The following is a 17,081-nucleotide window of genomic DNA, read 5'->3' on the forward strand; positions in this document are numbered from 1 at the left end:
CATGGTTCTCTTTACGCTCATACGTCCGGTAAATTAGTTTGAAGATGAATTTTTTAAAATTTGTGTTAAAGAAAGCCGGCATGTTGCCATAAGCAACACTTTCACTTCACGAGTATGTTCATAACAGGCCCACTCAAAGCGTTGCACTCGCTCTTGTAGCTTCTTTGCTCAGATATATGATTAAACGATATAGTGTCCATCCTACGCCTCGTTTTCAAACTAGTGGGAAAAGTAATTTTTTAAGACTTAGATTCAAAGTACAAATGGCGAGGAGACAAACGTCACCCCTAACGTTTCTTGTAAACTTTATTTCAATGAAACTCAATGTGGAAACAAAAACAAAATGTGATAGAAAAATATGCTCACTTGACAAGCACACCAGTGATGAACACAGACTTAGAGGCACTTGAATCGGCGCATAACCTTTCCGTCCGTTCGCAAGTTACCAAAACAAAAACTCTTATTTACAGGATCTACATATGCTGGTAAGAACATTCAAATAGACACACAGGTCACCCCATATCAAGGGCATTCACAGCAAGTTTAAGCATCTCCCAAAACGTAAAATTACAAAAAAAAATTCAGTGATACAGTTTAGATAGGATATGGCATAACTTTATATTAATAGTTTTTGCACAATTCAATTTTGTAGACAAAATACTTTTCAAACCTTTCACAATTGTGGTTATATTGGTTTTAATTTAAAAACAATCGTTTTATACTAAACCCCTTCGAGATATAGAATGTTCTCAAAGCTTGTTTTATGAAAAGCAAAAACATATTAGCAACATACTTCCTAGACCTATTTTATGTCATCAATGGCAGAATAAACTTATCAAGATAACTTTGCCAAAGTTGCCATTTAATGCACTGAATGTTTATTTAGGACTATACAAATGGGAGGTGCAACAATTGGTGGCATAGTATTGACAGAAAAATTAATTCAGCTAGTTAAACTTCCTTTAAGGGGGCTCAGAAGGAGTAGCATGATCAAACAAATATTTAAATAGCCTAAAACCCTGCAGAAACAAATCACTAAATTAATAGCAACACAATAATTGACTAGAACTGAAGGTGAGGGTCCCATAAAACAAAACCGGGCAATTGTAGAGAACAGCAACATGTGCTGACCGCATTTCCCATACATAACAGTTTTAACAGTGCCTACAGATAACCTTCTCCAGTAAACACCCTTGAGGTATAAGTTCAACTAAGTGTCATGAAAGCTGCCCTTCTTACATTTGTAAATGCATAAACACAAACCTATGGGTACTGACCAAAGAAAGTCATGATGTCCTTGCAATGATAAGAAAATGTGACCAACCTTGAATAAATTAACTTTAAGACACAAAGATGATAAACACATTTTGCTGAGTTACCAAGAGATACTACATATCTTTGGTTTGTACTCCTGCCTCATGTGTAGCAAAAAAAAAAAAATGCCGACAGTGAGCATTTCAGAATTATAAAAAAACATTAATAGAATATTCAGTCATGTGTCGCCTTTACATGTTTACAGCCAAGAGGTGTTCAACAAGGTATGCACCAAGCAAGCTTCTCAATTTCACACTTATTTACATTGTGAGAATATTGCAAACCATATGATGCATCAATGATTAAGAGTTTACCATAAACCTCTCACGTATGATAAACTTCCATAACAAGCACCCTTCAGATCAAATGCTGCTTTGCAATATTCTTTGATCTTTAAAGCTTTAATGGCCAAAGCAAAATCTTGCAGTCTGTTTTCCTTTCCTACTTTAACATGCACTGAAAACAGGACCAGTAGTGAAAGAGATATCAATGTATTAACAGCGATAAAAATAAACTACAGATCCAAGGCATTATTCAGAGACACGGGAGAGGAATAGGACATGACTAGATACATCAAATGAAATGAAGTACACGCTGCCATTCCCACAGCAATGAAGATTTGTTTGTTACAGGCCAACTTGACCAGAACCATTTTCAGAAAGGTACGGAGGTACAGTTTTTTTTGTTTTAATGAGATTTGCTTGCACTGCGAGATGAAATAACAACTGCAAATAATGCAAACACACTGAACACAACGTGCTAAGCCTATAGCGAAAACTTTAAAATTATACTGTCAAAAATGCTCTGACATCTTTCTATCCAAAGATACATAGGTTCTCCTCAACATAAACTCAACAAACCTATAGGGTTAACAACATTTGTAAAGTGAAACTTATCACTTAAAAAAAGGAGAAAAAAAGACCTAAGCTAGTCATAAAGCCTAGGAGTACTTCAATACAAAGAAAGTCAGTGAGAAAATGAGTCATGAGGTTCAGCCTAACAATGGTTGAGAAGTGACAAGACAATATCCTGGAGAATGTATAAGCACAACCTAAAAAGAAACTTTCAAGCTTCTGAGTGTTGAGAGATGGTACCTTCTACGCTGTTAGAGCCCAGAATGATTCTGCGAGTGTCACTGATGCATTCACATTAAAATAAACACCATCTCATTATGACCTTTGTAAAGTGGCATTTTCAAATGTATTCTAGATCATAAATCTGCAACCATCAGTCAAGTATAAAATGCAGACATTATAATCTTTTAATAGTTTGTCCCAATAAGTACTAGCCTGCTAGAGCATTACTGCAAAATAAGTTTCAATTTACACCCTATATGCTTATGAACTGCAACTAAAATTGTGAAAAACCATTAAAAATTGTAGATTTTTAAAAAGTGTGTCACTAGACACCTTGAAAAATGTTGAGATTGAAGATCATAGATCGAGATTCTAAACAAAAGGTTTCTGCAGTATGTCAACACATTAAAATCATTTGCATCCCTAGATCACCACTAGGATGCTACAGACCAGACCATCCCATAATTCCAAACTTTTTCTGAAGCAAATAACAATACTCCGTTTTGGCAGTGATGCGAGATTCAACGGCCCAAGCCTATTCAGCAGTTCAAACACAACACCATAACAATTCCCAGGATAGGAGACATCAGAGACAGTTCCAAAATCCCTAAGCCCAGAACAAGGCTCATCCTGGTACAAACCATCAATGTAGATTCCCAAGGTTGTCTCTGGTAGTTTCGTCGCTTGCACCCACTGAGCCTCCTGGAAGGGTCTTCGGAGGCAGGAAGCCCTTCCACAGTTTGTGCACTTCGGCCGGTAAGTGGTGGTGCCAACTCTTGAGGTAGTACCTCGTATACTTGCGAAGCTGACGGAACTTGCAAAAGGTCGCGTCTCCGTCCGAGACCTGCTTTGTTTTTACCAAGAATCCGTTCTGCTTGAAGGTGTCTTCCAACTTCTGCTTGATGAGCGACCTCTGACTCGGCTTACGCATGTTTCGGTGGAGCTCCGGAGTAGAGATACCACTGGGACCTGCCTGGCCGTTTCGGTCGTCCCTGCAGTTCTGAAGAACAGCCATGAGCGCCGACCGACTGCTGGATGCCTCGGAGTACACGGGTTGTGACGGGCTAGGCAATCTCGCGTCGATCGACGAAGATGGCGTGGAGTAAAGGGCGTAACCGAAAGGAAGTTGAGCTCCCATGTGGTTGTTGTGCTGGCCTACAGCCATCACGGGGCTTGAGTGCGGCAAGGCACTGAACAGTCTACGGTCTGGAGGGTTGCTGAGCGGTGCTTCCAGAGCAACCTGAAGTGGAGACTTCTCAAAGCCTCTTGCAGAACGGACGTCCTGATAAGGGAGGTAGTGCTGCGTGGGCAATGGGTATGGATGCGTGTAACTCGAGGAACAGCAAGGCATGAAAGGCACACCGCTCGTTGCTAATGCAGACTCGATGGAGTTTTCATTTTCAGCTCTGCTGCGTGTCTTGAGGGATAGGTCCAGAGGATGAGCTGAGGAGGCGTCATCCTCCAGGAGGGACAGATATTTCTTGTAAGGGACAACTCTCCTCGTCTGAGTGGGCTTTCGCCTGTGCTTTTTGGAGAGAAACCCATAAAGGATGTCAGATTTCCCCTTCGGTGGACCCTCCGGGGGGTTAGCGGGTGGCGCCGGCGAGACCCTGCACGGATCCGCGTGAACAACATCGCAGCCACACGACGACAGTTCGCTGAACAGTTCGTCTTTCGCAGGCACAAAGCCGCTGAGCGTTTTGGAGGTCTCGTCGCTCGAGGACACAGGATTAGGGAAGCCGGGCGGACCATAGTTTCTGTCGGGACTCAGCCCGTGCACCTTATCTCCCTTGTCCTCTTGCTCCAGACAGTCCAAGGATGCTGGCGGCGGCAGATGACTCGTAGTAGCCTTCGGCTCTGGCTGAGCAGCAGTGTTGGAAGGGCTGTCCGACGAAACCGACCATTGCGAGACCATGATCTGCTTCGTGCCGTGCTCCTCTTGGAGCTTGCATTCAGCGTGGACTTTCCAGACGTCATCATGCGAGCCATCATCCTTCTCCGAGGTGATGCTCTCGGATGGGATGAAGTTGTGGAACTTGAGGCAGCGGTTGCCGCCGCCGCGACGGCTGCTGCGGCTTCGGGGCTCACGCGTTGACGAGCTGCCACGTGGCTGGCGACAGAGGAAGGTGGGCTTCATAGAGCAGCTGCGGCCGTGCGCCGGGGACAGCACACTGAACACGTTCCCGTTGGGGCCATGGAAGAGCCTCTGGGAGTAGTGGAAGTCCGGGCTGGGCTGGGCAGTCCTGGAACGAGTCATAAGGATGAGCGTTAGGTTTTGCCAATGGGTGCGTGAACAACAAATGTGAAGAAGTAACTTAGAAGTCACGAAACAAAGTTGTCAGAGGTGAATGGACTAGTGAAAAAAAACAAAGATAATCCAGACGCTTCTGTTGCACGTCATTCATAAGTAAAAACAACGAAGATGTAAAGTGTGATGCTGAACTAAATCTCGGCAAGTCTGCAGCCAAAGGAAAACAAAAAACAAATATGGATGCTGTTTTGGTTAGTGACGTTGAACACAAATGAAGATGGTTAGTGACGTTGAACACAAATGAAGACACTATGGTCTCCTAAAATGGCTTTGAGGATTAATTTCAACTCCTTGATGCAAGGCGGGCGAGTGGAGTATTTGCTGGAGCCCCAAGATTCCAGGTGAAAACCTGGTGACATGAAAAAGTGACACTGTTATAAGTTTCTAATAACTTGAATCTCAAGCTTCCTTCATAATCCTTCTCCTTCATACTTTGTCTCCTTCCTAAATGCAACAAGATGAAATGTTATGTATACTGAGTACAATCAATGACAAGCAGCAGTATCACAAAGTTTCAATGTTCATTTAAGGGGGGACGTGGGTCCTGGGAGCCAAAAACGTCCTGAAACTGTATTCTTTTGAAAATGGCGATGGCTGTTATTCTTCTGAATTTACCAGGCTTCTAATTTTGTGGGTGAATATTTGAGCTATAAATCAACTAATAATGTCTATGCAGGCTGAATGTGAGCTGAACTTGACTCTAATAGCATCCTCGATCATCCGCACCGGTGCGCACCGGGGCACTGAGGTGCGCCCCTTCATCTTCGATCAAGTGCACCGGTGCGCACCGTACGTCCTCGATCAACGAAGCGCACCCTCCCGGTGCGGCTTTTCGTTGCCCCAACGCGCACCAAGGAAATCGACGGTGCGCCGGGGGGCAGTCCCATCAGGCATTGCGGCCAGGAGCGGGAATCGAGAAGATGGCGGGAGTAGCAGACGCGCAGAGTATCGAGATGGCGATCTTGCAAAAACGAACACGCCTCGCAGCTGCACTAGATGATTTCCTCGGGTCTTCTGACGGCGAGACGACGAGCTTCTCACCCTCGCCGCGATTCCTGGCGATTGCTGCGGTGGCAAGGAGCGCCCGAAAAGCACGAACTTCGTGGAAAGCGGCGCGAGGCGTTTCGATGACAGCGAGCTACGGCTATTATCTGTTGTTTCGTTTTCTTGAACTAATAATGATGGCCAATATATACATGTGGAATTGTCACCCGCTTCGTGACCCCATCGACAATCACGTCCACGATGTTTATTTCTGTGGGACCGTCAAATCCGCGAGTAAATAAATAGAAGAAATTGACAGCAGACGGGCACCGTGCGCTGACCTACGCAAAATAAACGAACAAAACGCGAAGTGACGCAAGGTGGAGCTCGCCGCGGTGCACCGGCGCGGCGCAGTTTGTCCTCGATGTTGCACCGACATCGCGCTGCACGACCGAGGAGCGCTGTGCACTGTGCTGGTTTCAGGGCGATTCCGGTGCGAGTTGATCGAAGATGCTATAAAACATTGTTTTCACAAGACACAATTTTGAGACTCGTGAAAAATTTGCAGAAAGGATATCTCAGCATCCAGAGCAGGTAGAAATAAAACCTTTCCTGAAATGTGTAGCTAAATGTGTGAAGCATACAATGTTGAGAGCAGATTTTCTAATAAAAGTCAAGAAAATTTTCTATTTGATCTTTTGTTTTATTACTTGTTAGCCATGCATTGAGCGCTGAACTTCAATGTGTGTTAAAATCACTAATAGTGGGTTTATCTTAAAAGTACTTCCAACATTGTATGCTCTACACTTTCTAGTATCTAGCCATGTGTTAAAAAGGTTATTTTGTTAAGCAGTTTTTTTCCTATCATTCCTCCAAACAAAGGCAGGCAAGTTTTAATTACCTTGAGGACAATTCTCCTGACTGAGAAAACGACCAGATATATGAAATCAGCACAAAAAGCTGAACAAGCTTATGCAGTTTCAATGGGTTTGGTCACAAAATAAGAAAAGAAGCTCGAAGACCAGTGTTCCCCCTTAACATGTTGACTTCATGTTTGGGTAAAAGTAATATATAGGCAGAAATAAGAACATCAAAACTATGTTTAGAGGCTCTACAGAGTGACAATGTTGAACTAGCAACCCAAAAATTAACGTCAAAAATGTTTTTATTGTTTTTAAAACTGCCTTCAATCATACAGCACTATTTATTAGCCCCACTATTTATAATGAAAGCCATAAGGTGCACCAAAAACAAACTATATTGTTTCCCAGCTTCTCTATGGAAACTACAAGCAAACTTCAAGAAACAAGATGCTCCTTTCGAGTCAACTTTCAGTTCTTTTTTAATCAAAAGCACGTTTGTTAGCTCAATTCTCAAAGATGATAACATCATTTTACAAGCACCGACTCCGAAAGTTAACTGAAAACACGATGACACACTACCACACTTCTGCGGTTTATCCTCATGAAACAGTGTTCCATTTGCACCGGCACCGTTATGCACAACAGATTATCAGGGAAACTATTTTAAAAATCCGCCCGAATCAGTGTGAACATATTCTGTCCCTTCTTTCCCTGACTTCCCATAGGTAAAGCTAAGTGTTCAATGTTTTACATATTAGGTAGAGGTTGACTGTTGATATTAAAAACACTGACTTGGTGGTGCATGCTGCCACCCAATTAAAAGCAGGGGTGGAACTCATAAAATGTACTTGGGAGCAGCGATAGGAGTAGCTGAAACTGCTGTTTTGGAGCAGGCGGGGGGCAGCTAAAGCTACATTCTGGAGCAGGCTAGGAGCAGCTCAAAACAGTTTTTATTGCACTTCAGCTTGTGTCTCAGACGAGCACGGGAGCAATTTCAATTGTGCTTAGCAGCACAGATGAGCTTGAGCGGTTAGGAACCTATGTAGATGGGATAATAGTGTAACAGATGGAAAACTTGGCCTTAGTGAGAACCAAAAGGAAGTACTTTATGTTTCTGAAGATAGGGTCCTTCATGTTTTCTGAGTGGCTTTCAGCTGCTCAAAATTCAAACCAGTACTGTTTATAGCACGACCCACACGTGCTCGACATAGTAATTATATGTGAAAACCAAGTGACGTGCGTCAGCAACCGACGTGCAGTTGCGCGGAGGAACTGGGCAACAAATTTTGAGTTTATCCCATTGTACAGATCAATATCGAAGCATCAGACTGTGATTAACGGAGCTATCCTATTTGAAGTGATGAGCCAGAGCAAGATTAAAGTATGGCGAGCAGATCTACCGCTCGCGTAAAAGCTGCTGGCTGGCAAGGGTTCGGATCGGACAGCGTTTCAGTTCAATCAAATCACGATTTATTGTGCAGGAATGCGGTTCTAACTTCTAACGATGAAGCACTAAAAGGAATCTTTTGCTAATGTGTTTTCAACTGGCTGATGTCCGGAACCCGGGCCGCAGGCCCTCAGGCTATCTGACGCTTAACGACTCGACCTCACCTCGGCCGACTTGCTTAGCCACTGATGGTTAAAGAATAAAAATCCGGTCGCAGGTGATGTAGCGCTTGGAATCCGACCCCCAAGTTGTTTCGCGTGCCTCCGAATCGGAATACACAGGAAAAATAAACGGAACAAAAAATTGCAAGGCCGACCAACCTAAACGTGCTCATTGTTGCCAATGGAGTCAATAAAAACCAAAACCAAGACGAAATAGAATTATTTTGGCGCACGTTGTGCGATTTGGAGCACAATGGCGCAAAGCACTGGCTGTGGCGCAGTTTCCGAAAAATGGCGCAGGATGGCGCAGACGAATGCGTCTGGCGCAAAATGGAGCAAATGGCGCAGCCGTTCCACCCCTGTAAAAGGTTCAGCTGCATCCATCCATCCATCCAAAACGTTTGCAGTAGGCTCTATGGGAGCGTACATGTTGGCATTGATGCATGAGCCGGACAAACTACAAACACCAGGCTGTGACTTTAGTCAGTTACTAAAAACTGTTTGCAATATTTATATATATATATTTCTTTTCGTTTTTTTTTTTGCAGCTGGAAGTGATGTTTTACGTCGCAACCAAGGACAATTGCTACAAGTGGGATACAATCGCTATACGTAGGAGAGCAGGCGTCGTGTTTAAAAATATTTTTTTTGCAAATGTGGAGTTTAAAGTAGATGCCCCCCCCCCCTTGCACTCGAAAAAACGTAGCATACAGTGCACTAAATATCGAAAAAATAAATAAATAAAAGAGAAGTCAGAATTAGGCGATACAATCACGGTCGTATTTCCCACTTGTCAGTCACGCGGCGCCGAAACGCGCAAGCGCGCCAGTCCGCTCTGGAGGGGCGCTGCCCCACTACGCTCCGCTGCACTGCAGAGAAGCGACAGAGCAAGGGGTCGCGCACGAGGTTGCGGCAAGCGGAACCCGAGAAGAAGTTGATTCCAAGTCACGGAAGCCAAACTTGGGGCAGCCAAATTTTCTCAGAGTTTTATGACACGATATGTTGATGGAAACACTCGCAGAGATAAGAAATTGTGCTGCTTACGCAAATCAAATCTGGCTTATTCAGCCCCAGGAAGCAGCAACAAAAACGAGTACCCCGCCGACTAGATAGTGGGAAAGGAAGAAATAAAAATAATGAAAAAACAAACAAACAAACAAACAAACATAAAATTGTATTTTTTTAATCTAGGGCAGGCTATTCTTGTGACATCGGGGAATACAAGCTGTAAATCTTATATTTTGTTTATACACCCCGCCTTCTGTTACAGCTGGTACTATTTTGTCGAATGCGAGTTTTTAAAAGTGCCCTCCTGGTCGGTATGACGAGCCTTCGCTTAGACACGTTCAGCTGGTCGGTACTGACCAAATACAGACTAATCTATGCGCGTCTTTCGGTGAAGAGTTGCGGCGACTGTGGGCTAAAATTATTTTCCAATATCATATCAAGCAACGGCAGATATGAGCAGTCACCAGAAAATAATCCAGTAATGATTGCCATTTGACACTCGCAAACAGGTAAACGAGAGGCGTCATCACTCATCTGCCCCAAATAAGCAAAATAACGCGACGGTTAACGAAGCAGAAGCGCCTCGCGCGATTAATCGAACTAAAGCAAAGGAAAAGCTGCAGCGATTAAAATACGGCGTCACGAGATCTGGACAACGTCACCGAGTTATAAACGAACCCGGGTTGCGTCATCCAAACCGCCCACAAAATCTGCCTCTGTGGACTCGAGGACCGCGGCGGGATGACGAGCTACTGCGAATGCGCGGTACCTTCCAAGCCATCAGAATAGCCAACACGGGAACATACGTCGCGGGTCACTGACGTCTCGAAGCACCATTAAAACATCTACGCGTTTTGCGCGCACACACACAAACATACACAAAAGAAAAGGATCTATGGGTTTCGAGACACGACCGAGACGCCAGGTCTACTCCTGTGACGGACGCGGAAACCGAAGCCACCAACTACGGCGAAACGGACGGAGGACCAAATATGGCCCCATTTCCGCTCCCTTGCACTATGTGGAGGTCCACATCTTTATAGTGGAACACACCAGAAAACGTCGTTTCATCTACAGTGACCAGTACGCAACGGACGAGAGAACCAACATCACCTTCTCAAAATCATCGCGGGCATATCCGAAACAAACGCGCGGACAAGACAATATGAAAAACTCTCGATGTCCCGGAGAGAGGAAGTCTCGAGACAGCGGCAAGACATCCGGACGCACGTCCAGCGGGCATCCGCGTAAACGGCCTCCAGACACGACAGAAACACACGACGGAGATGGCAGAGGCGAACCACTCACTCACTACGACGTACGGCCGGAAGACAGCATCCTGTCGATCAATCGATCAATCCTCCGACCAGAAGTGTCGATGTCAACCTGTCATGGTATAACGGGACAAGGACCAAGTACACACGCCGACGCGCCAGGTCCCGCTATGGCAGCGAAGCGGCAGCTCACAACAGAAACCCACAACTCATCCGAGCACCTGAGCAGATTCGGGCCAACTCCGGACGGTGGTAGGAGAAGAGAGACGGGAAGAAAAAAGAAAAGGAACAAAAAATTGACGGGGAGAAGAGAAATGCCCTTCTTCTGGAGTGGTGCATCCTCTTCCTTTCTCCCCCTCCTCCTCTTCGAGAGAAGATCCCCCCTCCGACCACCGGCGAAAACTCCAAACTGGGTCCAAATTTAGCCCCATCCCCAGAGCAGGGCCGGAGCGAGCCAGAGAAGCAGGTCGCGAGAGACGCAGAAACATGGGGGTATAGCGCGGTGGCAGCCTTCGGAGTGCGCGGCGCATTCTTTCCCCATACAAGTCAGTTCAGGATGAAGCAAGCCGTTTCCCCCTCCCTCTCCCGTCCTCACTGGCTGCTCAAGATTAAACAAAAAGGCGAGGGTGCTGGAACCTCCCTATTTATAGCCTGCCATTCCCCCTTCAACCAACCAACCGCCCTTGCCGGGGATCTCTTTCTGCGTCGGAGGGTCTTTTTAGTGGGACACCGGAACCTTTGTGCTGTTCTTTCAGCCCCCACCTCCCTCGCCGCCTTCAGAGCTTTGCGCCGATGCCGCCGCAGCCCGGTTCCGGCTTGCTGTGAGCAAACACGGTGACATCATCTCGGTTACGGGTGGGTGGGGGCCCTTCCCCCAACACCGGGGTCCGCTTGTGCGGAGCAAAAAACATATAAACTTTATTTTTCTGAAATACAGCTGAGTGTTAATCGAACTGGGATACAATACAAATACGTGCTTCCATAAATAGAAGGGAAGGGTACAGTCCCAATACGGGAATTCGCTACTCCCTGATTGTTCAACGACTGCTGACCCCATGCTTGTTCAAACTATTTTTGTGGCACAAGCGTAGAGTGACAGCACTTCCTGCACTGGGATGTCAGTACCCTTCCCCTCTATTGGTCAAAGCATGTATATTGTGCCTCAGCGCAGTAAACATTTAGCCGTGTTTCAGAGGTTTCTTCTTCCCACTTGATTCACTGTTGTGTTCAGTGAGTTCAGTTCAGTGTTCAACAATATTTGCATTTTTTTTTTAGACAAACCAGGCTATGAATGGCAGAACGAGGAGATCAGGAGGCATTTAAAATGAACTAGGATCAAATGAGTAGAAAGCAGCAATTTTACCTAAAAAGCTGAGCAAAAAAAAAAAAAAAAAAAAAAAATCATTTTTGGTTTTTGTTTGCAGTTTTTAATGATTTGACAGGGATCTACAAAAGTAAATACTTGAAATTACCAACCTATGTCTCAAGTCGCATGGACCATTCGAGGAAGATAAAAGAGATGTTCTGTCGTATAGATTATAAGGAACATTAGTTGTTTTTTTTCCCCTCAAACAATTAACGATTAGAACAAGTTGCCTAAAGCCTATATTATGCAGAATGATATGAGGCCATTCCTTTCGGAAGGTGGCCCCGATAGTTAAATTTCGTTCTTTATGTGCACTTTTTATGTCTGCTTTTTTTTTTTTTTGGCAGCCTGTACTGTATATAGCATTACTACAATATTTTGTGTGTTTTGGTTTCTTCTTGAGGGCTGTACCTTCTATAATGCTTTGGTGCTGCCATGTCTTTTCTGTAAATAAATAAATAAAGGTGGCAACATACCGTCAAGTAAAAGGGTCCTGATCCTGTTCTGTTTCTGCTGACATGTTGTTCAGAAAAGATAAAAATTACAGAAATTATGGTGATTATGAAACATTCTGTAATGTCTTTGGAGATGCAATTTCAAATGTAACTACCAAAAATATGAGCTTGGCTGAAAAAAAAAAATAGATGTCTGGGGAATGGTGTGACTGCCATTGTTGGATATGCAAATGCTCATTGCCGGTCAATACAATATCAGACATACGGGGTGTTGAACATCGGCTCAGAAGTGCCAATGATTAACATACCAAACCTGGATACTCATTTTATGTTCCTTCATGAGAAACTGGATGCAATGTCAATCAACTAAATGCAGACATTCAGTCGATAGATGGCCCGCAACTTATTACATCATTACAATTCCAACTTATATGTCGCTGCGCATCATCAAAAAGGACAGAAACATGCAAAATAAAATGTTTCGTAAAACACTCGGGGAGATGTAAATGTGACCTAATGCAATACCACCGAAAGAAGATGCAAATGACAACAAATCGCCCAGCTGAAATGACGACAATCCAAATACAATCGTTCAAACTTCAGTGGGGGAACAGTTGCATCCTCGACGAAGCTGATCGAGACCACGTTACAAATAAAACAATCAACTTGTTCCTGATGACGTATTCGAGGGCATCATGAAATTAGCTCGAGACAACCAATCCAAAAAAAGCCAAACGCTCGCGTACCAGAAAACTATTTCAGAGCCAAAACTCCATTATCCAACCAACAAACTTCCGCCAAACATGGCGGAAAACCAGCAGAAAGCCACGGATTGCCTTACACGAGGTCGCAAGCAGGCTCGACCGATAAACAAAGCGGCAAGCCCCGTGCCAACGCCAAAGAAGCGGTGCGCGAATGCTGACGCAGTTCGTTTCGGAGGCCCCCATCCCATTCCTCTTTAAGGCTAATTCTGGATCTGGGTTTCATGGGGAGGGAACCAGTGAGGAGGAGGCAAGGGGGGACCATGAAGCGTAGACCCGACGACGGTCCTCTTGCAAAATGTGGCACTGCCCGATGTTTGTTGCCGTTTCAAGAAACTCGGTGACGCAGTGGGGAGTCTGTTATTTCGGGGCGCAGCAACGTGCTTCCCCCCCCAACCCCCTCTTGTTTTTTGCATCCTTTCTCTCGTTCAGCTTCTGCTTGGAGCTCTAGAGGGAAAATATCTGCGTGCGAGGGTTTAATTGACCCTACATGGACACGAGTCCGCAAATTGACTTTCTGTCGGGAACAGATAGCTTTCAAATTTTTCCGGTGACGGTTGGTGGGGTCGAGTGTCGCGTGCACCTCGAGTCGATGTGCCCTCCGGTCGTTGCGGTTAGCTGTAATCGACCGCGATGCCGTAATGGAAATATCTGCAGTACAGTGCAATCCACCTATAGTGATGTACTTACTGCTTATAACAATCAGTTTCTAGACTAGAAATGCTCAGTTTCTAGTCCAGGTACAACGATAATCGGTTATAACGATTGAATTTTCGGGATTTCTTATTATCGTTATAAGTGGAGTGCACTGTAATAGCGGGGCTGTGCCTTGCCTCGATGTAGGAATGACGACGCGCTTGCATTCCAATTACAGAAAGTAACCTAGTATAGAAATTGCTCACACAGTTCTGGACACCAAACGTAATTGAATAAGCACTTTCGGAGTATAATTGTTACCTTTCTGGTTACTTGACTGCATGTTACTATACTCCGTTCACCCCTAAGGTGACAGAGCGGTGGGAGCGATGTGCTTGCTGGGCCAATCAACCACCTCCCTTTCATCCCCAGACCTCGCTCTCTGCGCATGGACATGAGTGAGGGCATGATCATGTGGCGAAAGATAGGTGTATGACCACCGACCCCACGACCATGTGGATTCTGTTGCACCGTCAGCTTAGGGTGGAGCGCAGTATAGAATGCAGTAAACTGCACAAAAACATTTGGTTGCAGGACTTTTGCTATTTTTTACAAAAGGCTTTCCTAGTAATGTAATTGCATTGCTCCAAAGACTTCACCAAATTGCTCGGGTTAATGCTCTACGACAAAAAAAAAAGTAATAAAGCAACTAGAAAATGGCTCAAAAAGTTCTTTATTACTAGCGATTGCATAAATCGCAATGGAGATTGTAGAAGTCTCAAAGACGATTTGTGGGAATGAGCATACTTCACACGTCAAGGCTGCCCAAAGTAAAGTAAGTTCCTTCGAAAAATGAACTGAATATAAAATCGAGCTAGTTTTCTGTGGCCTGCTGTAAACCAACAGGAACTTTCTGCTTTGGAAGAGCGCGATGTCTGTGCAATAGAGGCAAGAAGCCGCAAGTGCATTAAAATGAGATGTCAAGTGTGTGTGTCACATCCCAGCTAAAATTTTCAAGATGCTAGAAAACTGAGGGGGTGGACACTTATTAGGCCCAGAGTAAAAATGCAGAAGAGGCACACGGTAGGTCGGTCTTCACCGCTTTACGCTGAGGTGCTCGGAGAAGCTCACGAGGGGGAGCGGCCCAGAAGCCTGGAATGGGCGCTCGACGTGTCCTTTGCTTAGTTTTCAAATGTTTCACAAGCATACACTACCGCAGCGGCCTTTAACCTTTGGCTCACAGTCAGTGCTCATTACAAGTGTTGCAGCTAGCGGCGTTTGCTGCACTCAGTCATTGTGTACGAACCAATTTCGAATTCCTAACGTAACGTCTCGTAATATGAATACCACCGCTGGCTAGTTCGAATATTGTTTTAACCGACCCATAAGTTCCCTTGCATATCTCGAACAAACAGACAGTTCATAAAATGCATTTTTAGGATACGGTTCCCCAACAGTGCCACGACTTCTTCCCTCATTCCATGAATTTGCAAACCGTAATCAACATCAATGGTCAAGTCACTGCAACTCGCCTAAATTTCACGAAGGTGTTTAACGGCATTTCGCGTCGTAAGGTAACTAATGGAGTGAAGTGGGCACTGGAGGAAGGTTGCCTTCCAAGGCAGGCAAATTTATTTTACAGAACCCAAATTCACTACCTCGTGATAAAGTAGGAGCAGTCGAGATTCTTCGATTCATTTATAAATAGGTTTCAGCGTTTCCAAGGTCTATTTTTTTTTTTTTTTTTTAATTCAGAGGTTTATTTTTTTTCTACCGATTCAACGTTTTTCGGTATCAGCTCGTGTGGAACAAGAAATCGAGGACTATCGGGGGTTCAAGAAAATAGGACAGTTGCATGGGACTCTACAACCTCCAGAGAACATGGCTGTAGCGACTTGGAAAATGCTCCAATACCGATAAGAAAAGAAAACAAGACAATGGCTGTTTTTCTAAAGAAAGCAGCAGCCTTGGGGACAGCACAGTGGACACCGGTATTTACCGAAAACACGGAACCCTATTTATAAGACATATTTATTTATTTGAAATACTGTCGGTCCTACACGGGGCCAGGATGAGCGAGGAAGTTACAGGGGATTTTGTAAGGCAAGAAATCATCTGTAACAGAGTGTAATGCAACTCCCAGATTGAACGAGTTATCCCGCTGAAAAAAAGTAAAGAACTTGAAATTGCTTGCCAAATTTAACGAACAATAGAAGCAGATTGTAAAGTTTCAGAACTATCTAAAAGATAATATGAGCCATGATACAAGGCTGAGGCACTAAACATTCCTCGTTTCGTTGCAGGAAAAAACAAATTTTTTTTTTAAACATTATCCTTATTTTTTGCACAGTTAATGATTGGAACGGGCTGCCTCGCAGCACAATAAGCATTGCTCGGCTCGCTCAACTTCCTGCCGTAATAGAAAAAAAATATTCTTTGTTGCCAAAGACTAGATGTTTTATTTTTATTTTGTTTACTCTAATGTGTCAAATTTCCGTAATGCACCTTGCTGTCCCCTTTCTATAAATATTACATAAATATTAATCGAACAAACAACCAATGCAAAGAATGAGCTGCAATTGAAGAGTGAAAGACATGTGTAGAGAGTGATTCTAGTGTTTGCATTTGCATACTTTTTGCATTTGCAGACTTTCTATCCACGTCTGATATGCAATATGCAATTTTTTTATGCACAATTTACGCTTGCAGAAGCATTTCGGTACGCATGCACATGTGCATCCTAAACCTATATACAATCGAACCCCGCTTCAACGAAAGTTCCGGTTCAACGAATATTTTTTGGTTCCCCGTCAACGGTCCATAGGAGTCAATGCATAAGAATTCCCACTACAGCGAACACTGTTTCTTGTGCTGTTCCGCTTGAACGAAATTTTATAGAGCAATTCGAAGTTCGAAAGTTTAATTTTCCATACGGAAAACAAACTTTCCAGCACTGGTGCATTTCGGCACATAAAATATGTCTACTATAAAGTTTAAATCGCGTGTTGAACCACCAGGAACTGCCACTAGTAACCGGCACCCCAGCGCAACGCTGACCGAGCGTGCAGGCCGCCATTACTTGATGGCAATGGCGATGAGGCTGGCCTTCCTACGCTGTTGCACCGATACTGCTCCGGCTCTTGGCTTGATAACGCTCTACTGCAGACTATCCAAAGCCGAAGCTCAGTCTTTTTGTTCTTTTTTCTTTTTTTTTTGTCGGTTGTCATTTTATCAGTATGGTACGACGACAACGACAGTACACAGGCTTTTTGCGAATGGCACGATGGCACCGCCAAGCAAAATGCGAAAGTTTTATCCTTACAAGATAAAGCTCACATCCTGGCCGAAGTTGCAAGTGGACAGAAGAAAGTCGTAATTGCCGAAAAGTTTGGTATTACTCCGAGTTCGTTGTCGACGATCCTAAA

General features: G+C 44.4%; 1 protein-coding gene across 1 annotated transcript; it reads right to left on the reverse strand.

Moving 5' to 3' along the window:
* Nucleotides 1-289: 289 nt before the first annotated feature.
* Nucleotides 290-4,647, reverse strand: LOC115328229. The gene has a single exon (XM_029989442.4). The coding sequence runs from the start codon at nt 4,645-4,647 to the stop codon at nt 3,034-3,036; it is 1,614 nt and encodes a 537-aa protein (XP_029845302.4). The 3' UTR covers nt 290-3,033.
* Nucleotides 4,648-17,081: the final 12,434 nt, after the last annotated feature.

This window comes from Ixodes scapularis, unplaced genomic scaffold (genome assembly GCF_016920785.2).
Source record: "Ixodes scapularis isolate PalLabHiFi unplaced genomic scaffold, ASM1692078v2 PGA_scaffold4__175_contigs__length_147842914, whole genome shotgun sequence".
Classification (NCBI taxonomy): Eukaryota; Metazoa; Arthropoda; class Arachnida; order Ixodida; family Ixodidae; genus Ixodes; species Ixodes scapularis.

Coding starts and splice junctions, on each gene's coding strand:
- LOC115328229 (XM_029989442.4), bottom strand. CDS start 4,647: ATGACTCGTTCCAGGACTGCCCAGCCCAGCCCGGACTTCCACTACTCC.